This window comes from Mobula birostris, chromosome 25 (assembly GCF_030028105.1).
Source record: "Mobula birostris isolate sMobBir1 chromosome 25, sMobBir1.hap1, whole genome shotgun sequence".
In the NCBI taxonomy this organism is placed as follows: Eukaryota; Metazoa; Chordata; class Chondrichthyes; order Myliobatiformes; family Myliobatidae; genus Mobula; species Mobula birostris.
The window spans coordinates 7,344,573-7,370,902 of NC_092394.1; the positions used below are offsets into that span (position 1 = coordinate 7,344,573).

A 26,330-nucleotide genomic window follows, 5' to 3' on the forward strand; every position below is an offset into this window, starting at 1 on the left:
TCTTCCCTGGAACAGAATACAAGTTAGAAATTTTGCTCTTATTTGAAGGAGGACTCAGTATGCTGAGTTTACTAGAGAAGATAATTCCATCACACTCTGCAGAGGGGAAGACAGACCAAAAATATTTTATCCATATTATTAAAACAAAAAGTACATTCAAGTGACCAATTCAGAGCCGAGTAACAGATTCAATGAAACAGTCCGATAATTTGCTGTGGAAAACTATTCCCTTCCTCCATAAGGAAACACAATTTTAAGGAGTTGGAAATAGAAATTCATCATTATAAAATGTACACCCACTGTCTATTCAATTTTTCACACACACAAGATATTATGGTAATATTGAAACACAGGACAATTATTACAATATCTGTTGAGAATTTTTGAAAAAAAAAGAGAAAATCTGCAGATGCTGGAAATCCAAGCAACACACAAAAAATGCTGCAGCAACTCAGCAAGCCAGGCAGCATCTATGGAAAAAAAGCACAATCGACATTTGAGGCTGAACCCCTTCAGCAGGACTGGAGAAAAGGCTGAGGAGTAGATTTGAAAGGTGGGGGGAGGGAGAGAGAAACGCTAGGCGTAGGTGAAATTTGGAGGGGGAGGGATGAAGCAAAGTTCTAGGTTGATTGGTGAAAGAGACAGATGGCCATTGAAGAAAGAAAAAGGAAGGCGGGGGTGGAGAAGGACCACCAGATGGAAGCGATGGGCAGGCAAGGAGATAACGTGAGAGGGGAAAGGGGATGGGAAATGGTGGGGGGGAGGAGGCTGGCAGGCATTACTGGAAGTTTGAGAGATCGATGTTCACGCCATCGGGTTGGAGGCTACCCAAATGGAATACAAGGTGCTATTCCTCCACCCTGAGTGTGGCCTTATCATGACAGTGGAAGAGGCTACGGATCGACATATCGTAATGGGAATGGGAAGTGGAATTAAAATGGGTGGCCACTGGGAGATCCCACTTGTTCTGATGGACAGAGCATAGGTGCTCGGTGAAGTGGTCTCCCAATCTACGTCGATCTCACCAATATAAAGGCCACATTGGGAGCACCGAACACAGTACATGACCCCAACAGACTCACAGGTGAAGTGTCGCCTCACCTGGAACGAATGTTTGGGGCCTTGAATGGTAGTGAGGGGGGAGGCGGTGTAGGGGCAGGTGTAGCGCTTATTCCACTTCCAGGGGTCAGTGCTAGGAAGGAGATCAGTGGGGAAAAACAAATGGACAAGGGAGTCGCGTAGAAAGAGATCCCTACAGAAAGCAGGAAGTTGGGGGGGGTGGGAGGAAGAGATATGTTTGGTGGTGGGAACCAGTTAGAGGTGGCGGAAGTTTCGGAGAATTATGCACTGGACGTGGAGGCCGGTGGAGTGATAGGTGAGGACAAGAACCCTGTCCCTGGTAAGGTGGCGGGAGGATGGGTTAAGGGCAGACGTGCGTGAAATGGAAGAGATGAAGAGATGCTGTTGAGGGCAGCGTAGATGGTGGAGGAAGAGAAGCCCCTTTCTTTGAAAAAGGAGGACATCTCCTCCATTCTAGAATGAAAAGCCTCATCCTGAGAATTTTTGTATTGAGATTTTGGAAATTTAAGTTGGGAGAACACTCAATAAGCAGACCTGTAAAAAGACACTTCAAAAGTTCAGTTCTACATCTTACAGCAAAACCCAAAGGAGGTGTAGAAATTAGAAGTTTCACCCTTTGTCAAAAGATGACCATGGTAATTTACTCACATTGATTTAGTAGTCGTGTTTTGATCTAGTATTGACAAGATCAAGTAATGCTGCTCTCAAATTAAGCAAATTTATCTTTCTCTTTGTCACTTCTTACAAGTGTTTTTGGTGGAATGGGAGATTACAGTCGAGTCCATCTATATCATTTCAGCATTTAGATTTCTCAGCCATATTGTGGGAGAAAACCAATACTAGCTTTGTTTTGAAACACTATGCACTGCCATAAGAGCTAAAAGTTAAGCAAAATATGCAGCTTTAGTCACATCTGCTGAGAAATGCAGAAACGTGTTCAGTAACCTGGTCTGATAAAGGGAATGTAAAAAAAACTATCAGCAAACAGCATTTTATAATTTTTCAATAACAATCTTTACTGGCTCAAAATATTTTGTACCACAGAGTAAAAGAAACCGAAGGTCTAATCCAAGAACAAATTATTCCAGTCTGTTACTTCAGAGTGTTCATCTATCTCTGAATGGGTAAAATAATGTTAAATTACTCAAAGGCCCTGATGCTAAATCTACAGTTTAGACAACTTTTGAACACTTTAGTAATTACAGCTACTCACTAGAACTATATAAACTAAATATATCAAATGAAAAGCACAATAAATAGCAGCAGTTACTTTGCACTACTTTCTAAGTTGTTACTTGAGCAACCAAAGCAAAATCACTTCAGGTTTCATATTAATCTACTGGCCATACAGATAGTGTCTACAATTTGTTTTTTAACATCAGGTTCCAGTTCTTTTAAAGAAATTAAAAATTTCCAGCTTCTAGTGAGCAAGGCAAACTGTGATTCACAGCTGTTTGACTATGTTTGATGGGTGCGGAGGGTGCGGCTGGTGTTGGTGGTGACATGCAGTCACATTTGTCTTAGTTCTGAAGGTATTCAAGTTACAGTTAAATTCTATGGGTATATATAAGATGACCACATTCATCAGAATCTTCTGCAGAATCCCACATGCCAATAACTTTCATACTTATTGCCATTTTTATCTTTGGCAAACTGGGAGCAGATTATTCAATTATTGAGATAGGGGCAAGTTCAATCCTGCCTCTGTTCACTGTCCATATTGTTTCAAGATTGACTGGATAATATAATCAACAAGACTTTAGCTAATGTTCTACCAGCATGGAAGCTAGGAGAAGAAAAAGCAGGAAAAGCCTAGGCAATTAAGGATTTCCACTGGGAGAGAAAACACTTTACAAAAGGGAGCAGAGAAAAGCAAGCATTACATTGGGGAGAGACCATTATAATTGACATCCTTGTGATTTTTATAAACTAAACAAGAGGCAACAAGTACGAACACTTCAAAGATTGCTGGATTTGTAGCATTTTCCTTGGACACTAAACTACAAAACAACTGAATTTATCATGGAGGCAGATGCACTGGATAGGGAGGAAATAAAATGTTCGGCAAGAGGCTAAGTATTTGATATTAGTTCTACAATTGGTGATAGCGGTCAAAAGAAGAACTTTGAATAATTTTATTTTCTTCTGAAGGTGGAATTTTTTGGACCACAGATATGACAATTAATGTTTAAAAAAACAAATTATTTTTCACCATTTGAGATTTTGTTTCTGACAGCTCCTCCTTCAAAGTTAGTAATATAAACAGTGGTTGGTTGTTAAAGTCAAAATTTGTAAAATACATTCTACAGTGATCGACCTCCAAAATTTTGAAGGATTCAAATACTTCACCAAGCTTTACGTTAGTTAAATTACTAAAACTATAGGGCTGCCCACATGTCCACTGTCATATGACAAGCTAGGACACAAATTAAATCCTAAGTAATAGACCCAGTATCACAAAATAACTAACTACTAATTACATTTGCAACCAAATCAAGTATGGGAAGTCAAGTTATCTTAAAACAATCCATACTCCTACTGAAAGAAAAATGGAGAGCTATCTGGGGGGGTGCGGGGGGGAGGACAGAGAAAGTTAGATTAATCTTGGAGTAATGTCAGAGCCAGGTTGCTAATGATCACTATAATGAGCATCATTTTGTTTTAAGTGCAGATTCAGATTTTGGGAGTTTGCACTCTTCCTTCCTAGAAAAGAATTGTCAATGTTTAACCACAAAACGACATGACAGAAGTTAACTTCAAGGAAGGGGGAATTATAAGCATATCTGTATTCAGTCCTTCAAAATATAATTTCAGTAAAGACATGGACAACCTCAAGTTCAATTATCATTCAACCCTACATGAATACCCATGAATACAGCCCTAGGCGGCTGCAACAGGTAACCCCACGGCATAAGGGCCTAGTCTGCACAACAACCACGCAGCTCCCCTGCCATCAGTTTCACTAACGAACCAGTGAACCGGACTTGCAGTATTCTACATTACTAATGTCCAACAGAGCTTTGTGATCACAAGGATTGTCCAAGACAATCAATTGTACCATATGTTGGGACTACACACGGCCTCCAATGCCTTCCTGTAGCAACCAGCCACACGGTCTGCAACAAGTCCAGCTCCTCCACTATCCAGCAACTTGCTGATGAGTTAGATCTGTAGTACTTGATGTTCTTAATATCTTGCCATATTATTAAAAAAAAGATGAAAAGGACAAACAATTACACCTTGTTTGGACCCAGAGAGGCTGCTGAAAATGAGTGTGCAGCCACCTTACCGGAAGGATTTCTAAGCCAGAATTTGTCAAATTATGGAAGCAGATGCTATTAACCAGTATGTATCTTTAGCACTTCCCCAGAGTGCCAATTTGTTATGATGTTCTCGGTCTCCCAAACAGAACACTCACAGATGGGCTTGTACATTCCTGTGCTAGGCACCTGACAAACTGGATACTCTCTTCTTCTGCACATGCCTGTGCCAAAAATCTGCTATGAGCACTGCCCTCCTTTGACACCCCCACAGCAAAGAGTTTTTTATGGTTTGGTGTGGAGAGGCTGATGGGTGAACAGTGAGGGTACTCCACCTCAAGCTGGGGTCTCAAGTTGGCAACACTGTGGACCAGTGTTGGGGCACGGATAGTAGCATTTCTATGTGTGGACTGCCTGGATGTTATAGTCATACTCTTCATCGCCTGTTGGATTTGATGGAAACTGCTGTCTTCTACCCGACTTGGCTACACAGCACTTCCTCGCTCAGAGATTTCTCTATCAAAAACTCATTAGAGGTTACTGAACATTGTGTTCAATATCATAGTAAAATCCGTGGGCAAGGGAAGTTGTGCTCTCCCAGAGGGAAGGGAAAGACAACAAGCAAAGGGAAAGACAACCAGCAAAGTGAAAGGGAAGCCAACAGCTGTCATTGCCTCCACCGCCATGTGATCAGGAGGACCTGACTAATTACAATATTGGAGTCAGATTTTTGGCCTATCAAATCCATGCAAGCTCCAAATATCACCCCATCATTAATCTGTAGCATGGGCAGTCAAACAATGGAGCAAATTCAGCTAAATCCCAGTAAAGGTCAGCAGCAACCATGCCAATCAGGAAGCAACCCTGTGACCCACACCACAGCACAGAGCAGCCACACTGATCAAGTAGTGACAGACCTTTGACAGGATCTTCACATTCAGCAGCACTCAACCTATTGATACAAAAGCACAAATGGAGAAGAGATCCGCAAATTCCAGGTAGAGTAACACGCAGTATCTTTACGCATACAAAACTGTAATAACCATTTTTTGGACCAATTCAATTAGCACTCTTGTTCCAGTGAACATATCTGAGCATTAAGCGAAGGACCAACATATTTTATTTCTGGCAGTGTGGCTTGATCTCCAACCCAGATACCTACTTGCCAGTGAAGTCAACTCCTAGCCACAGAGCTGAGTGCTGGAATTTTCCAACAAGTAGTGGACATCACCCAGTTGTTATTTAGGGATTCAGTGCCAGATTGCTCAGACTAAGACTGCTGAATGGCAAGAGGGAAAGCCCATGAAGGAAGAGGGTTTCCTTATGAGCCGAGAAATTTCCATGCCCTTTGATTGTTGTCTAAAATACCAGCCAATGTAGATGTACAATTAGCAAACAAATAAAAAGGCCAAATTGTACCCAAAACAGTTGGCATTGAATGTTCAAAGTATACATACTATATACAACCTTGAGACTCATTTCCTTACAGGCAGCCACAAAACAAAGAAACCCAATAGAACCCATTTAAAAAAGGCCATCAAACGCCCAATGGAGAGGGAGAAAAATTGTGTGAACAATAAAAGTATGCAAATAATATTTAATGAAATTCATAAAAGTGAGTCCATGGGCACAAAGCCAGTCACAGCTGGTCCAGAAGCCTGTTACCTGCAGGCCACAACCTCAGTTCAGTGCAGAGACAAATAAACCTTGCAAAGCAGCGAGCCCATCCCTCTCCTCCAGCTCCAACACACTGACATTTTCAATGTGGCCTGGTGCTTAAATCAGTCAAACATCAGGTCATTCCTCACTCACTCACGGGCTCAACTCAGCCCATATTTGACTTTTCCAATATGGCCCGACACTTAAATCAGCCAAGCAGCGGGCCGTTCCTCGCTGTCAGGGTTGGGCCCTGCCACCTCAGTTTTGTTGCTTTGAATCACCTCCAAGTCCACTCCGATAGTGACCAAACATCGGCACTTTTCCCACTCTCGGGCCCAGATTCCACCATCTTGATTTGACTAGTACACACCATGTCGCAACCATTTGAGACTTCAGTTTATACCGCAAATATATATCTTCAGTGATATTTAAGCTGTCCAGTTTTCTTTTGGGATAGAGGATGAGTGCAAGGACATACCCTACCCCATAGGAAGATGGTCAAAGCAGCAACGGGTTCTAGGTCAATCATTTGTGAAACAAAGCTCCAGTGTACTCAAGGACCACTAAGTATTGTCCTTACCCACAGGGTAATAATGATCAACAACTTCCAGGTAGGCAGGGTTAGTGAAAACAATGCTTTGCAGTTACAAACCAACCATCATCTGGCTTAATATTTGTCTGCCACTCAATGTGGTCCTTAGGTGCAAGACATCTACTCTAAAAGAGGAAGATATCAAAGAGGACCTTCTCCCAGAAGATTCACTCTATAGATTACCAAAAATACAAAGTGGTTCACTACTTATGGCCGTATGCCAGTAGTTTAAATTTCCTTCTATTAATAGAGGAAACATCTTTAAAAAAACAAATTTTATACTTAGAAAATTGCTGAAGCCAGCTACCACTTGTAAAAATGTATCAGCAATTCAGACTATTAAAGTGTTCATTAAAGGGTGGAATTTTGGACTCAATTCAACAACATCTCAGCTTTCTGAAGACCACACCTTTAATTCCAGGCAACAGTACGCAAACAAATCTATAAACCAGCTACACAACATAACACGTGAAATCTGAAAGTAATTGTATAAAACAGCATTTTTCTTTGGATCGAGACATCTTTAAATCTACAGTAGTTTCAGTTACAGACGTCATTCAGGATTTGGATGGTACAGAATATAGACGCACATTGTAAAAAGCCATTTACACACAATTATCCTCGTGGTCAGATTCAGAAACATCTAAGCACACAAGCAATTCAGGGAAGAGACGTCAAGCTGATTCTATCAGAAATTACACTGAAAATGAAGAAATGTATAACTTTCTATCGTTAATGGGTAAATTGAGATGCAGCTTTATTGCAATATACAAGGCACATGGAAGTGATCAGGGGAAACACTTAAAACTAGTGAATTTAGAAATGAATTTCATACGATGGCCAAATGGCATGGACTTCCAGGTAGAGTAATAGAATCACTGAAGATAACCAAACGCATCAAAAGTAGCTTAGAATTTTCTGGATTTGAAAACTGGTACTTTTTGAAATTATATTTAATGTCAACTCTGTTCCTATGTTCATCCTTCTCTTTCTACGCAAAATATTGATTTGTTACTAAATACCTACAGACCAGAAACAGATTAGATTGCGGTAAAGATCTATTTATTCAAAGCTTGACAATGCAATTTTAGTTTTGAAAACAAAGGTACAAAATAATTACAAGAAACTGACCTGCTTAAATCATACCAAATGAATGGAAATTAAATCTCAGAATGTGTACTGAACTAAACAACTACAAAAAAGATTATTAAAGCACTAATTATATTCAAACTTTTATCAAATATTTTCAGGCAAGGAACCGAACAATTCTTTATCCACTACTAAATCCCATGTATTTGCAATCCGTTTTGCAAACTCAAAGATTGGATATTATACATGATAGTCTTATGCAGCTTGTTAAGAATCAACAAACTTCTTCTACAACTATTCTACAGACTAGCTATACTACAATTATTCCAATTATTCAATGAGAATAGTCACCTAATTTACAGAAACACCTGAAGTTCATAATAATTCTAAGTCACTCTATGACAACCTCCCCAACATTATACTATTTCCATCATAGATGTATTTGCATACAAACATATCAGTTTGGAAACCAAGATTGGGTTAGAAATTGAAATTTGTCAATAATTTACACAAGTTCCATTATAGAAAAGTCTAACAATTACCTTTCCAGCAAGTTGTGAATGGCCTTAAAAAGCAGAGTTCGACACTCGTAAGACAGACCCTGCTCCCACAATCCATTCTCTTCAACTGTAAAATGAAAAGCAAAATGAAGTGTTAATTTGATAGTTCTGATAGCTAACAACCAGAAACTTAATCTCTGGTTAAACTAACAAACTTAATCTCTGGTTTAAGTTTTCTGTATCTGAATGCTGGGTCAAGTGTTAACAATTCAGTTCACAAGATGGCAAAAATAGCATGGACTTAAAACTTCATTCCGAGGACTTCAAGATGGGACACCAATGGATTAGACAGAGACATGGACAAAAAGACTGATAAATACCAAAGATATCAATGTAAAAAGTAATAAAGAATCCACTTTTATGAAAGCCACTAAAAAAATTTCCAAAGTTTTCTTGCACCTTAACCAACAAATAATCACGAAACATTAAAAAGACCAACTTCAAAGCAACAAACATAAAATGCTGGAGGAACTCAGCAGGTCAGGCAGCATCTACAGAAGAGTCAACGGACAACGTTTTGGGCCAAGACCATTCTTCAAGGACAGTGTGTTGCTTTGGATTTCCAGCATCTGCAAGTTTTTTCATGTTTGTGATGCACAAGACCAATAACCCCTATCATGTTCGAGATACCCAAGTGACATACATGAGTCTTAAACATACATTACAATCATTATTGTCCTAAATACATCTTGCAAGCATTCAGAAACTGCATGGTGAGGTGCATAATATTTACTCGTACTTTCTATCTCATCCAAGTTTACACTGTCCTGCCCCTCGGTAATTCTATAGTAATATCATACATTTAAATATCAATTGGAGTTGTACAAAGTTCTTAAGAAACCAGACATCTGAAAGTAAATGTAAAGATCAATTCAGTGCATGCAAAGCTAACTAAAACAATATAGGAGCTGAACTGATTGTACAAAGGATAAAGTAGGTCAAGTTCAAGCCATAGGTAACATGTTCAACTTGTAACTGGAAACTTGGTGTCACTAGAACATGCCCAGGACTCAAAAGTTGGCAGCCTAATGAACACCCTGCTTTGTTTCAATGCTATTTTACTGAAAACAGGAAAAAGTTTACAAAAGATGGCTTTCAAAATTTTGATGCAGGAATACAAATCAATAAAACCATTAAATGTGTACAATAATTTGCTCGCTAAAAAATAAAATATATGTACTTTAATGGGAAAGTTATTAAATCAGTGACACTACATCATTACCCAACATAACTAAGGACTAACTACTGTCATTCCTTAATTCAAGTTTCTGGAAATGTTTAAGTTAACTCCGGTAAATAAAAGTTAGGTGAAATGCATTGTGGGTGCCTTGGCAGGCAGCCTTTTATGTGCAAAGAATGGCAGGCCACTCATTACAGCAAAAAAAATTGCAAGTTGAAAGCATGTACCCCAAGGCAATAGCATCATAGTAAAAATTAATAAATGCTCAACAGGCAAATAACATCAATTATTTAAAATAACATTGCTATATAAAGGTCGATGTACTGCACAAATGTCTAGCAGTAATTATGGAATAAGCTTATGGTATAGAAAGAAGCTACATCAGTGCACATTTTGTATTACTAGCACTTTCCAGCTCTTGGTCCATAACATTATAGCTTTTTAAATCCATATCCAAGCACTTGGAATGTGTGGAGGACTTCTACATCACTATTCCTCTAGGCAACACATTTTAACTACCCACAACCACAAGTAAAAAACTGCCCTCCAAATCTTCCAACAACCATACTAAACCTATGTTCAGCTAATGATACCTCTACTCCTTAAACTTCATAATTACTCCTTAGTTTCAACTTCACCCACCTACGCCCAAAGAAAGCCACAACAGTCCACACCTAATCCTCAACTACAATTTGCCAACCCTGACATCTACACAAAATAATTTCTATACCTAATACCCCTCACATTCCATTACAGAGAAAACAGCAGACAGTTTACAGGACTCCAAGTTATGACCTATCCTTTCAAACAGCTTCCCTGATTTTGTATTGTCTCTCAACCGAAATAGCTGTAATGCATATACCAATTCAACCATATTTACTCAGTGTTTTAGGGACAGGGCCTAACTGCATCTTGAAAAGCAATAGGGATAGCTAGCATGGTTTTGAGTGGGAAGAGGTCTGTCTATCAAAGTTGGTTTTATTTTGAGGGGGTAGTGAAAACAATTTATGAGGGCAGCATACTGGATGTTTGAAGAGTCCCTCATGGTGGGCTGATCTAGAAGATACAGGCACAGGGGATTCAAGGCAACTTGACAGGTTGCATTTAAAATTGGATTGGCCATAGCAAACAGAGGATAGTGGTAGAAGGGTGTTATTCTGACCAGTGACGTACAAGGATCAGTCCCAGGACCACTGAGATTTGTACAAATGATATTAGCAAAAATGTAGGTGGACTGATTAACAAGTTCACAGGTGACAAAAATTGGAGAAGCTGTGGACAGTGAGGAAGGTTGTCAAAAGGATTCTGCAGAATATAGAGCAATTAGAAATGTGGCCAAAGAAATGGCAGGTGGAGTTTAATCCAGACAAATATGAAGTGTTGCACCTTGATCATTGAGGGAGTGCAAATCCAAATCTCCCTGAAAGTGTAAATACAAGTAAATAGTAACACACTCGCAATGCTACAGGAACTCAGCAGGTCAGGCAGCACCTTTGGAAGGGAATGAAGAGTTGACAGTTTGAGGCGAGACCCTTCATCAGAACTATAGTAAAAACAAGTAGAGTGGGGTTTTTTTTTTTTAAGCGTGTCACACCAGACAGTCAGCCATTCCTGTTCAGCGTGTGGTGTCAGGATTGGTCTTTTCGATCTTTGTTACTAGATTTTTGTGTCCTTGCACCTTACTCCTGTAGCAAAACGATAAATTTCATGTCATGTCAGTGATAATAAAACTGATTTTGGTTGTTTTTAAACCTGGAGCAGAGGTTGAGAAGTGACCTGCTAGTAAATACAATTATGAGGCATAAATATGATATAGATGGTCAGCATCTTTCCCCTGCTTCCCAAACCCCCACCCATTACAAAATGTTAAATAATAGAGGGTGTGGCTTTGGGGGCAGGTGAGAGCTTAAATGAGAATTATGAAGTAAGGTTTTCTTAAAAACAGAAGATACAAGAGACAGCAGATACTAGAATCAATCTGCTAGAGGAACTCAGTTGGCTCCAAACATCTAAGAGGGGAAAAGAATTGCAATCATTTCAGGTCAAAGCCTTGTACGAGTTACAGGCATATGGAATGTGCTATAGAAAAGTAGAATCTTTTAAGCGGCATATAGACAGGCACATGATCAGGCAGAGAAATTAGGAATATAGACTATGTAAAATCAGATGGGATTAGTTAAAACTGGCATGGCTAAAACAAACATTGTGGACCACAGGGCCTGTTCATTTGCTGTACTGTTCTATGTTCCATTGCTACCTTCAGGACTATATGGGCATGCACTCAAGAATCATTTATCCCTCTAAACTTAGTATCTTATAAATTACTATTTATTTTGTTGTACTTTATTCAGAGATACAGTGCAGAACAGGCCCTTCCTGTCCAATGAGCTGCACTGCCCAGCAACCCACCTATTTTAAACTAGCCTAATGATAGAACAATTCACAATGACCAATTAACCTACTAATTGGTATGTCTTTAGACGGAGGGAGAAAACTGGAGCACCCAGGGAAAACCCACGCAGATCACAGGGAGAACATACAAACTGCTTACAGACAGCACCAGAGATGAACTCCAAAGCACCCCGAGCAAGATCATTGCACTAACCACTGTTTTCCTGCGGCGTCCTAATCCCCCACTCCCTTTTCAGGAGTGAACTTCATTTACCACTGTGACCATCTAATCAATCCATTGATGAGTTCCTGTAACCAAGAACTTTCACTTTTGGTGTCAATCTATTTAATCAAAGCCTCTTCAAGTCACAATCAACTACCGTATTAAAAACTACATAACGGGTCTAGAATTACACACTGCAAAATTTATCATCATCAGGTGCCTGCCATGCCCAGTTTGAGCTTTGACTGCCATGGCCCACATACTCCTGTTTCGGGTCAAGTGGATCAATTCATTGGTATTCAAATCCAATTCTCTAGCTGCTGTCTCCATCATCATTTGTCTTTGTCTTCCTCTTGCTTTCTTCCCTTCAGTCTTTCCCATAATTACCGTGCATTCTAACTCCTCTTTCCTAATCACATGTCCAATGAAGTTACATTGCCTTTTCATGATCTCATACATTATTTCTCTTTTTGTGTTTGCTCTATTCATGACATCCTCGTTAGATATTTGTTTCGTCCATGATATTCTTTGCATCCTCCTCAAAAACCACATCTCTGCTGCTACAATTCATTTCCTCATGTTACTAGATATTGTCCAACATTCTAAGCCATATAACATAACTGGGTAAACGTAACATTTCAGTACTCTGAGGTGGGCTGTCATACCTAGTTTAGTATTGGTCAGTATACTCTTCATTCTCGTAAAGGTGTCTTTTGCCATCCCTATTCTTTTGATGTCAAAGTTGCACCTGCCATCTGATGTCACCCAGCTTCCTAAGTAGCAAAAGTTCTTTACTTGTTTTATGTCTTCCCCATTTATTCTCAGCCTGCAGATAGGATTCTCCTTCTTTTTGGATATCACCATACATTGTCTTTTTGCAACTGATAGACCCATTTTTGGACTTTCTTCAACAATTATATCAATTAAGTTTTGTAGTTCTTCCTCCGTACTTGCAATTAACACAGCGTTATCTTTATATCTGAAATTATTTATGTTTTCACTGCCAACTTTGATTCCCAAGATGTCTCCTATTTTTTTTGTAATATTGTTTCACTGTACACATTAAATAAATCAGGGGAGAAAACACACCCTTGTCTAACGCCTCTCTTGATTTTCATAAACTGACTCACTTCTCCATCTATTCTTACAGCGGTAGTTTGTTCCCAGTACAGATTTCGGATGAGGCAGAGATCTTTCAAATCTAGATCTAGAGTTTTTCTGTAATATTTCAAATAACTTATTGTGCTTCACTTTATCAAATGCTTTTGTGTAGTCGATAAAACAAACAAATCTTTTTGCACTTGAATAGCTCGTTCTGATAGTACCCTTAACAACAATATTGCATTTCTTGTACCTTTGTCTTTCACAAAACCACATTGTTCTTTACCTATTTCAGCTTGTATCTTACTTTTAGCTCTTATCATCAAAATTCTTAGAAGTATCTTGGTGATATGACTCATTAAACTTATGGTCCTATGTAATTCACATTCTATTGCTCCATCTTTCTTAGGAAGAGTGATAAATACTGATGCTTTCATCTCTTCTGGTATTATTCCAGTCTCGTAAATGTCATTGATTAAATCAGTAAGTTTTTCAATTCCATAATCTTCAAGGGCAATAATTTGTTCTATTACTAATTCATCAGGACCTGTTGCCTTTCCTTTCTTCATCTTATTTATTGCATTACGAACTTCAGATTTTAAAATACTTGGGCCTTCCCTGTATTTTGCTGCATTCATTTTACCCTTTACCTTCACAAGTCTTCAAGGGCCCGCTGTAGTGAAGCATCCGGACAGCATGAAGCAGCCATCACCATGCCTCGTGGCAGGGATGGTGTTTGGCTTATGCCAAACATAACTGTTCGTCTGATGGCCAAAAAGCTCAATTTTGGTTTCATCAGACCATAGAACCTTCTTCCAGCTGATTTCAGAGTCTCACACATGCCAACAAATTTCATTAGAGTTTTTATACCCCCCCCCCACCCCCACCAAACACTGGCTTTCTCTTTGCCACTCTCCCATAAAGCTGTGACTGACGAAGCACCAGGGCAACTGTTGCTGTATGCGCAGTCTCTCCCATCTCGGCCACTGAAGCTTGTACCTCCTCCAAAGTTGTCATAGGTCTCTTGGTGGCCTCCCTCACTAGTCCCCTTCTTGCACGATCACTCAGTTTTTGAAGACTGCCTGCTCTAAGCAGAGTTACAGCTATACCATATTCTTTCCATTTCTTTATGATTGACTTAACTGTACCCCAAGGGATATGCAGTGACTTGGAAATTTTCTTGTATCCATCTCCTGGCTTGTGCTTTTTAATACTCTTTTCATGGAGTCGCTTGGAGTATTCTTTTGCCTTCATGGTATAGTTTTTGCCAGATACTGACTCACCAGCAGCTGGCCCTTCCAGATATAGGTGTATTTTTACTACAATCAATTGAAACATACTTGACTGCAAATAGAGATCTTCATTTAACTGACTACGTGGCTTCTAAAACGAAATGGCTGCAACAGCAATGATTTGGCACGTCATATTAAAGGGGTGAATACTTATGCAATCAAATTATTTTGTATTTTATATTTGTAATTAATTTAGATCATTTTGAAGAGATATTTTCACTTTAACATTAAAGTGTCTTTCTCTATTGATCAGTGTCAAAAAAGCCGAATTAAATCCACTGTGATTCAAAGCTGTAGAACATTTAAACAAAAACTTCTCGGGGGGAGGGGGGGGGGGGGAAGAGAAGCACTTTTTATAGGCACTGTATTTAGCCTGCATTCCCCTTCTCCAAAGCACAGCCATTAAAGCTTCCAGTGGCTTTGACTATGCTTTGTTTTTTGCCACTCAACTAATATTTAATTCAAATGCCATTCTCCCTTGGACCCAATGAGCTTCCACTTCCAGTGTCTATACAAGATTATTAGCGATGCCATAATATTAAATAATTAAGTCAGTACAGTAACTCTGCAAGCAATTATCCTTAACCAAGCATTAAAATTGTCTGTGTAAAGACATCCACACAGCAGCCATCTACAAATGAATGCTTAACCAGATAAAATGTCAATAGCTATGGAGGTGTAGTGCCTCTGTAGGAGCCAGATTAAAAAACTTGAAATGCATTTCAAGAATTCTAGCATTAGGAAGGGTGTGATCAGGTGTGATCAATAAGTTGTGACACCGTTGGCAGACCTTGAAGAAAGCAAGTCCAGTGGAATAAAAAATTGCAACTGTTGCCAAAAGCAGACAAACTAGGTAAACATTAACTCAGTTGAATTTACCAATGGACTTTAACAAAGTACTAAATACATTTACAGTCCAAGCAGAGATCAAGCTTCATACAATGTAAATAATATTGTGTATCATGATTTCAAGATATACCCACAGCATCAAAAGCAAATAACTTTTGCAAATAACATCTCAGGTAAATAGCTAAGACAGAGCTGTTTAACTTCAACAATGGTGCCCGATGTTTAAAAACTCAAGAATTTAAAATATGATCAATTCTTATGAGGGGGGACTAAAATTTCCCAATGGCAAAAGTTCCCAATGGCAAAGGGTACTAAACATGTCTGAAAGATCTTAAACAAACCATTTTAAAATTGGCAGCTGCCCAACTGTATTGAAAAGACCACTACGACTTATTTTTCATGGAACTACTTGTTCTATGAAATGTAGAAAAGATAAGCTGATTTTGAAATTCAAATTATAAACCCAAGTGGAGTACACAAACCAGATATTTTAAAACTGGAATTTTCCCCTAAGTGAAATATTTCAAAAGTGCTAAGTTTTCACAGCGGACTTGATCGTATTTGTTTTTCCAATGTTACTGGAATGCAGCATTACCAAAAATTTTTTTTTGAGTGAACAGCAAAACATTTAAATCATATTCCACCTTCAAAGATGGAAATACTATGCAAATTCTGAAAAAATTACTTGAATATCCAACTCCCTAATTCAAGGTGCAGAAAACTTAAGATATTTTAAGCCTCCAATTTAACACAACACCAACACTTCAAATACCAATGCAAAAATTATAGGTATACAAGTGTCAATAGGTAAAAACACTCAACACCTAAAGAAAAAACAAAACCCAGCTGGCCTGAAAAAATTGCCAGAGAAATTCCCTCATTGCTACAGCCCTATAAAAATATACATTGAACCAACCACACTATTACAACCCCAGCTCTTGATGATACTAAGCATGACACGAACATAAAGGAACAGAGTGCTCATGAAACAGAACAGATTGGACTTTCATGAACATACTGGAGAAGTCACACAACCTGATCAGGGTTCAAGGCGTTAAACAGCATTACTCTTTAGACAGTCATACAAAGTAGAAACAAATACAGTAACTGCTAGAACATTGCAATATTTCAACACTTCAGAAATACCATCTCTAAGTGTATCAAGGACAGCAATTGAGGATGATCAACACAGAAGACAGGAGAAAAGGATATTCTTATTTATTCAAGAGACGTCACTAACAAAACTGACACTTTTTGTTAGTTCAAATCAGAATCGACCCATGAACTTCGATTGCTAAGCCACATTTCAGAAGACACACCTAAACTGGCATGTTTCAAGTCACACAGTCTAAACCAGGGGTGGCAAATCTTTTTGAAAGCATGCCCCCAAACTGCCAATAATCTTAAAAAAAGAAAGTCTCTCGTGTTATGGTAATTTTGATGAGATTATCATTGATTAATGAATTAATAGTTTATGGTCATTTTTAAATTGGAAATATCATTTCTAAATATTGTTATTGCAACTATTCACTATCCAAATACTGATGTGTGAAGATTTCAAAACATATCATCCAATGACAAGTGTTCTTGTGATCATCTAGCTGCTGCCAAGCTGGTGTGAGATGCTTCCTGTGGAAACATCATGCTGCTCTTGGGTTGTAACAAATCATTCACTGCTTCATTTGGAAATAAAAATAATTATGTATCTTTTTTTATGGGTGGGATTTAAAGAATCGAGATACTACAGTACAGTGCATGGTAGTGTGCCAATAAGTTTTTTTTTGCACTAGCCATCTTAGGCAAACATGCCATAGGCTCACCACCCCTGATTCTAGATAGTTCAGGCTCTGTTTTCCTCCAAGATTACATTAGTAATCTAAATGAGTATTTCCCTGGTTATTATTGGTTTGTTTAAGTTCCATCATAGCAGTTAGAAAATTTAAATCTCACATTTCCAAAATCAATATCCAGTCTTGGTCCTATCATTATGCCAAAATGATCTCGCTGGAAATTGCAGGCCAATATTGATCTATACTTCAATCCAACTCTTCTACAGGTTAGAAGGCTCTCCAGATACTTAGAGATGTTTTTAAGTTCTTCTTCTAAATCACTGGATGAAAGGAAATTGGTTGATTTCTCCTGAACTAAAGCTCAAGGTGCACCAGGGATGGTGCTTAGCTCCCTCTATGCATGACTGATAAAAGGTCTTGTAAAACACAAATACAGGTGTTGCAATTCCCTAAAATAATGGGGTAAAAAAAACTTTTGTAGTTTAACCAAAGAAAGCAATTTGTACCTACGCAGGAACACACTCAGGAAAAGTGAATTGATCCATGTGCCATCCAACTCATGAAACCATGGAATTCCTTCCTTGTGAAAAATTCCTTCAGTTGAAATCACCATGGCGAGTTGAGGTTGGGAGCCCCATGTACAACTTTATTTGCAACTTTTCTGTCCTGCACTGAGAGCACATGTGAGCATGAATTACGTACTCCATTGCTCAAAGCTGCACCTGACAATTTTTTCATTTCATGTGATGCAGAATTAAAAACTATTTCAAGAGACTACTGAACATCTATGTGACAATTTGCAGAAATCCTACACTTGTTACAACAGAAGTTACGTTAATTGCAGAACTCAATTTAAATAGAATTCAGGAAGTATTTGCTATAGAAAATATTTCCCTTGGAATTTTTTTTGCAAAGGAGAAGCAGAAAAAAGGAATCGCAACTCAAAAGAAACAAGTACAAATACTACTATTTTAAATTTTCCCAAAGAATACAGGAGATTTTAAAGTGAAACCACAATGCCATTAAAAAAATTCTCAATACCTGGATTTACTAAAAATGCATTTTGCTGATATACTGACAAAACATTGTATATAGTGACAGCATGTTGGACACCATGGTGCTAGTGCAATGCTATTACAGCTTGCAATCAGAGTTCAGAATTCAATTCCAGCACTCTCTACAAGAAGTTTGTACATCCTATCTGTGAAGGCACAGATTTATTTTGGGTTCTCTGGTATCCTCCCACAGTCCAAAGACATACTGGTTAGTAGGTTAATTGGTCATTGTGAATTGTCATGTGATTAGGCTCAGGTTAAACAGGTTGGTTGCTGTGAAGTGTGGCTCATTGGGCAGGAAGGGCCAGTTCTGCGCTGGATCTCTAAAAATAAAAAATAAAGCTTTCAATTTTAGCTGCATGTTAACTATACCAGCTGGCCACCTATACACATCATAAGAATCAAAATGACGACATTGGGTAACACTGATTTTAAATGCAGACATTAGGTCTGATGATATGATGATAGGCCTGATAATAGACCTAACTTACTTTCCTAATCAGCAATGCATGACCTGCACACATTCAACATATTGACAACCTTCCAAATGGTTTCAGGCTTGTGTGAGTGCAGTTCAGATATAAAAAGCATAAAATTAGTATTTCAACCAAAATTATACAAAATAATGAGGAAATGCTTTGCTGTTGCAAAGGGAAAAAAATCAGTCATCAATTAGAGCTCTGGCAGTAGCTACAAATCATTTCTAAAAACAGCCATTTTTAAAAAATATCTGTATCCTAATCTAATGAGGTAAAACAATCCAGTAAAATTTTCAAGACCTGTTGGATATTCTGAAGAAATAAATTTTAAAAAGAGAAATTTTCTAAACATGTATGGGCAATAACTAAGTTGCTTACATGTAATATCTTTTGACAAATTTGTGGAGATGTTGGTATTTAATCATCTTGAATTACTCTTGCCAAATTTTTAGGCAGACAGTACAAATTATCCTTCAGATTGATATACAGGGTATTGGGAAGTTGGATGTACTTAAATTGCATCCCCACCCCCGCCAAATTTAAACTAGTGATTATATTGATGAGTTCCAATTCCAGATGTTAGAATAAACAGTAACAAAAGCAGTAAATGCAAAGAATGAGCACTGCTAAAAGAGTATTGTGTTGCACCTCCTTCTCCAGATTGTTAGAGCACCTATATTTGTGGCAACAGACCATACAATGTACCTCACAGCAAACAGGATACAAAGGTGTTGCAATTTTGCAGCCAGATTTGCATAAATTAGCACAATTACTCAAAAGTTATACATAAGAGTTCTATGTACAAAATCTAGGTGCTTGGCATAATTTCAAATGAAGTTTATAAACAGTTGTCATGATAATATCATTGATTTGAAGTTCTAGGAATAGGATTAACTTTGCATTTCTAAAATAAACTTCCTTTAAACTTGACAGACATTAGGTCAATATGATTCAAGTTCTAAGATTTAATTCTGAATTTTATAACTTTGTTAAATGTAAATTGCAGTTAAGTACACTTCAATTCAAAAGCAATATTCCTCAGTGGATCTCTTGCTCCTAGCTTTTTTCATTTCCCACCCTGACCAAAAGATTCTTGATTCCAAACATTCAAGGGATAATAGAACTAGCCCAAAAAGATTCAACAAGGAATCCAAGTAATTCTAGGGAAAAGAAGAAAGTATCCATTTGTCGTCATCTCCACAAACCTGCTCAAAAACCATCTGCAAAAAGGCAGTAAAAAGTAACCGACTACTCTTACTGCAGCCAGGAGAACTGTGTAAACAACCATTTCAAAATGAATTAAGTTACATGGCAACTTAATTACTAAATTAAAAATCAGAATCAGGTTTATTATCACCGGCACATGACGTGAAATTTGTTAACATAGCAGCAGCAGTTCAATGCAATAAATAATCTAGCAGAGAGAAAAAATAAATATAATAAATCAAATACAGTATACATGTATTGAATACATTAAAAATAGTGCAAAAAACAGAAATAATATTAAAAAAAGTGAGGTAGTGTCCAAGGGTTCAATGTCCATTTAGGAATCGGATGACAGAGGGGAAGAAGCTGTTTCTGAATCGCTGACTGTGTGCCTTTAGGCTTCCGTACCTCATACCGGATGGTACCAGTGAGAAAAGGGCACTGAGGTGCTGGAGGTTCTTAATAATGGACACTGCCTTTCTGAGACACCAAAAGATGTCCTGGACACTTTGTAGGCTAGTGCCCAATATGGAGATGACGAGATTTACAACCCTCTGCAGCTTCTTTTGGTCCTGTGCAGTAGCCTCTCCATACCAGACAGTGATGCAACCTGTCAGCATGCTCTCCATAGTACAACTATAGAAGGTTTTGAGTGTATTTGCTGACATGCCAAATCTCTTCAAACTCCTATTGAAGTATAGCTGCTGTTTTGCCTTCTTTATACCAGTATCAGTGTTGGAACCAGGTTAGATCCTCAGAGATCTTGACACCAAAGAACTTGAAACTGCTCACTATGAGGATTGGTATGTGTTCCTTTCTCTTACCCTTCCTGAAGTCCATAATCAGCTCTTTCGTCTTACTGACGTTAAGTGCCAGGTTGTTGCTGCGGCACCACTCCACAAGATGGCATATCTCACTCCTGCACGCCCTCTCGTCACCACCTGAGATTCTGCCAATAAGGGTTGTATCGTCTGCAGATTTATAGATGGTATTTGAGCTATGCCTAGCCACACAGTCATGTGTATATAGAGAGTAGAGCAGTGGGCTAAGCACACACCCAAGGTATGCCAGTGTTGACAGTCAGCGAGGAGGATGTGTTATCACCAATCCGCAGATTGTGGTCTTCTGGTTAGAAAGTCGAGAATCCAATTGCAGATGGAGCTACAGAGGCCCAGGTTCTGAACTTCTCAATCAGGATTGTGGGAATGATGGTATTAAATGCTGAGCTATAGTCAATCGCAGATGAATGAATTAACCTTGTGTGTCTTAAAGGAAGACTCAGATCTGCTTTTCAATTTTGAACGTGGTAATTTTTCAAAAAACATTATTTCACAATATTATACAAATTTTCAAATAATGTTTAAACTTGTTTGAAATTTTCAAACTTCTCAAAATTATATACATGAAACTGAAGTTTAAAACTAATCAAAATGTGATTTTCAGAACAGAGGCCCAAAAGATTTTCTCCAAAAAAAGAAAATAACAACCTTGTAGGAGGCACAGCAATAAGGATAGAACTGCAGAGGCTCCTCCCCACCAGAGTGGTAATTCCCCATCATGGATGGTATTTAGGAGGGACAAAAATCAGCTCTCTATTGCCCTCACCAAAATAAAAGAATAACTTGTTTTCATACTTAAATGCATTTCCACATGTTTATACCTGGGATATCAAGGCATCCAGGCTTCCTGTTAAGTGCTTGCTGAACTCCAATAACTGGAAGTTTACTTAGTTATGGACTTAAGTTACATGCCAATAAGAACTCCTTGTAACAAACAGTTTGTCTTTACTAAAGTTGTGATCACTGAAATAAAAATAACCCAACACATCACAGTAGAGTACGACGACAAAGAAGAAGAAAGCCCTTAACTCCGAGTGGAGTCATTGGGACACTGTCATGACAGTGTTTTGTTTTATTTTTATGAGGCCGAGTTGCTAGCTCGACACTCAATCCAGCACGGATGGAAAGTGTGCAAGGGAGCCGGCTGGATTCGAACTCAGGAGCCTTCGCTCCGAAGTCCGGCACTGATGCCACTACGACACCAGCCGGCTACAGTAGAGTACAACTTTACTTAAAATGATTGAAGTTGATGAAGCAACAAGTCACAACTTTTACCAGATTCAACAAAAAACCTGAACAAGCTGTTGACAAAAAGATATTTAACAATATCGAGGTTATTAAGGAGGGTGACACATGGCCTTCCAACTGCAATATCATAGATACCAAATAACTAATACTGAATTTGAGGCATGAAACAATTGCTGTAAGGCATCATTCCATAGCCAGTTAAAAGGACAAACGCTCACATATAACACTGTAGCAGATTTGAACCTTGCAACTGGATATGTCACTTCCTGGCAGCATGTGTGATCAGATACATTACTTGTAGCTACTAAACACCAGCAACCACTGTCCACCCAAGACCCAAAAAAAATATACTAGGTGTGCAATATACAGTGGCATGCTAAAGTTTGGGCACTCCTGGTCAAAATTTCTGTTACTGTGAATAGCTAAGTGAGTAGAAGATGAACTGATCTTCAAAAGTCATAAAGTTAAAGATGAAACATTCTCTTCAACATTTTAAGCAAGATTAGTGTTTTATTTTTGTTTTGTACAATTTTAGAGTGAAAAAAAAGGAAAGGAGCACCATGCAAACGTTTGGGCACCCCAAGAGATTTGAACTCTCAGATAACTTTTACCAAGGTCTTAGACCTTAATTAGCTTGTTAGGGCTATAGCTTGTTCACTGTCATCATTAGGAAAGGCCAGGTCATGCAAATTTCAAAGCTTTATAAATACCCTGACTCCTCAAACCTTGTCCCAACAATCAGCAGCCATGGGCTCCTCTAAGCAGCTGCCAAACACTCTGAAAATTAAAATAAGTGATGCCCACAAAGCAGAAGGCTATAAGAAGATAGCAGAGTGTTTTCAGGTAGCCGTTTCCTCAGTTCGTAATGTAATTAAGAAATGGCAGTTAACAGGAACGGTGGAGGTCAAGATGAGGTCTGGAAGACCAAGAAAACTTTCTGAGGGAACTGCTCATAGGATTGCTAGAAAGGCAAATCAAAACCCCCGTTTGACTGCAAAAGACCTTCAGGAAGATTTAACACACTCTGGAGTGGCGGTGCACTGTTCTACTGTGCAGTGACACCTGCACAAGTATGACCTTCATGGAGGAGTCATCAGAAGAAAACCTTTCCTGTGTCCTAACCACAAAATTCTGCGTCAGAAGTTTGCAAAGGAACACCTAAACAAGCCTGATGCATTTTGGAAACAAGTCCTGTGGACTGATGAAGTTAAAATAGAACTTTTTGGCCACAATGAGCAAAGGTATGCTTGGAGAAAAAAGGGTGCAGAATTTTGAAAAGAACACCTCTCCAACTGTTAAGCACAAGTGTGGATCGAGCATGCTTTGGGCTTGTGTTGCAGCCAGTAGCACGGGAAACATTTCACTGGTAGAGGGAAGAATGAATTCAATTAAATATCAGCAAATTCTGGAAGCAACCATCACACCGTCTGTAAAAAAAGCTGAAGATGAAAAGAAGATGGCTTCTACAACAGGATAATGATCCTAAACACACCTCAAGATCCACAGTGGACTACCTCAAGAGGTGCAAGCTGAAGGTTTTGCCATGGCCCTCACAGTCCTCCGACCTAAACGTCATCGAAAATCTGTGGATAGACCTCAAAAGAGCAGTGCATGCAAGACGGCCTAAGAATCTCACAGAACTAGAAGCCTTTTGCAAGGAAGAATGAGCAAAAATCCCCCAAACAAGAATTGAAAGACTCTTAGCTGGTTACAGAAAGCGTTTACAAGCTGCGATACTTGCCAAAGGGGGTGTTACTAAGTACTGACCATGCAGGGCGCCCAAACTTTTGCTTCGGGTCCTTTTCCTTTTTTGTTATTTTGAAACTGTAAAAGTTGGAAATAAAAGTAATTTTGCTTAAAATATTAAAGAAATGTGTCATCCTTAACTTTATGCCTTTTGGAAATCAGGTCATCTTTTACTCACTTAGCTATTCACAGTAACACAAATTTTGACCGGAGTGCCCAAACTTTTGCATGCCACTGTAGATGTGCAAATGCACTTCCCACCTAATGATCTATTTAAAGATAATGAGACATCCACATTAAACAGGAAATTGTAGAAAAATTGTTGAAAGAGCATTCTGATTCCCCATTACAGCACAGTTCAGTTAACCAAGCCAGCAAACTTATGACAGCTGCCAAGCTGGAAAATCTGAACAACCACATACCATGCTGTTTACACCTCCAATGCATGATTTTAACTGATTAAGCTTCAAAGTAGAGCAAAAAAAGGGAAATACAGCAGATGCTGAAGATCTGAAATGAGATGGGGAAATGCTGGAAATACTCAAGAGTTCATACGTCATAATGAAGAGTCATTACCTAGTACACTAGGCTAGATCTTACTCACTTTCTTGCTGTCAAGCTAGTATCTGAATTAGGCATGAAACACAGACTCCCACTCAACATCATTCCAGCAGCTAAGCACCGAGACAATGATACATCTGACTCCTCAGCTTTTTGCTAATCAAGTGAAGTTATACACTTAAACTAAAATTTGGGAGAATTAGCCAATGGAAGACACACCACTGGAAAGGATACTGCAAAATAAAAAAGAGAAAAACATTAGATTGTTGTTTTGTCAGTAGACTCAACAGGCCTGTCTAGCCTCCTTCTGTCATAACTATCCATACAAGGTTTACAGAATGGTTATGGTTTTAAAATCCTTTGTAGATTAATTCCAAATTTAAGTCAGCTAACTAGAACATAATTAGCCTCAAGATTCAAGAGAACTACATTCTATCATCTTCAAGAGATCCATTTTCGATGTTACATCTGACAAAAATTTACTCAAGATTCAACCCAGCAGATAAATTCTAGTTTCCAATTTTACAGACCAATTAAAAAAAATGAAAATTGCCCATTGTATTTCAAAGTAATAAAAAATTTTGCAGTGATTACTGTAGTACTTGCAACAAATACTCCAATTAATTTTGACCAACAGTTTATAATGCACAGGATGCTTATATCAGTGGTCATTAAGCAGAGCAAATGCATTCCTCTATTCCCCAAAGTCCATCTAATAGCATTGCACAACTGCACACTGCTAATTAATGTTGCCCGATTTCAGCTCAGCAAGTGATGCTTTTCACACATGGATATACAGAGAATGATGAAAATCAACAAATCATAACCTTATGCTTAGAAAGCTTAATAATTACATACAATACTTCATGTATTCACTGCCTAAAATTATTCAATCTTCATTTCATGCAAAGCACAAAATACATATAGGAGCTAACATGCAAGTGAATCAATGTTCAAGCATGATTTCTTACAACAATACTGAAAGTCTGGCAAATGAAGCAGAGTACTTAATATTGAAAATATTACTTCCACTAATGAACATAAAAGTTTAAAACTTAACTATTTTATTTAAAGCGCGGAACAGGCCATCCCTGCCCAACTAGCAGCACTGCTCAGCAAGTCATCTATTCAACGCTAGTCTAATCACAGGACAATTTACAATGACGAATTAACCTACTAACCAGTACATCTTTAGACTGTGGGAGAAACTGAAGCACCCAAAGAAATCCACATGGTTCACAGGGTGAACATTACAAACTCCTTACAGACTGCTACGTAATTGAGCTCCGAACTCCGGAAAGCCCTGAACCATAAATATCACACTAACTACTATGCTACCAAAGTGCACAGAATTAGGGTCCATGGTAATTTAAAGAACTGTTGCCAAGTTGTCAGCCCTTTGGCTCTCCAAGACCACAAAACACAGGCCTGGATTTACTTTCACCGTTTCAAAGGCCACCACCTAAAATGCTATTAAGATGTTTAAGAACCACTGGAATCAGCAAGTCATATTACCATAACTTCAGCTTATCAAGTTCATGTCAAAGTGCCCTTTTATACTGTTTTATTCTCCATGGAGGGAGGAAAGGAAGGAAAAAAGAGAAAGAAATGAAAGATAAGAAAAACGACACACACACAGAGCACTGAGCTCAGGATTGAACACAGATTACTGCAGCTGTGAGGTAGCTTCTCTACTAGCTGCGCAGCAATAGAAGTTAAAAGGCATTTTTGAATCAATTTTAACGTTAGACCTGTAGCATTGAATTTACAGAGAATAAAATAATGAAAGTTTTAAATTGTCAAATTCCACACCTGCATCAGCAAAATACACAATTTTATGGCTGCAGTTGCAATGATTGCTACTATTGTCATACAGTCTAAAAAGTCACCTCTGGAAAAATCACTCATCCAACTCAGGTGTAATGTAGAAGTGCTTAAAATGGCAAAATTCAATGTTAGGAAATTGGGAAACATTTTGATATTTTTTTTTAAAAAGCCCTAAACTAGCTTTAAATGGTAATTAGCAGATAATGGAAATATTTAAGGTTATATTAATATAAGCTTAATAGGATACTTTCTAAAATAAAGTACATTACTTCACATTTATTTAACAGAATTTCAACACATTCT

The 26,330-nt window shown here is 38.3% G+C and overlaps 1 protein-coding gene across 3 annotated transcripts in view; it reads right to left on the reverse strand.

Annotated features, from left to right (window-relative positions):
- The window catches only part of med13a (mediator complex subunit 13a), a 174,094-nt gene that overhangs the window by 119,384 nt on the left and 28,380 nt on the right, over nt 1-26,330 (reverse strand). For all 3 annotated transcript variants that reach the window (XM_072243538.1, XM_072243539.1, XM_072243540.1), the window contains one exon: nt 8,223-8,307. In XM_072243538.1, the coding sequence (XP_072099639.1) occupies nt 8,223-8,307 (85 nt within the window). The remainder of the gene's footprint in view (nt 1-8,222; nt 8,308-26,330) is intronic.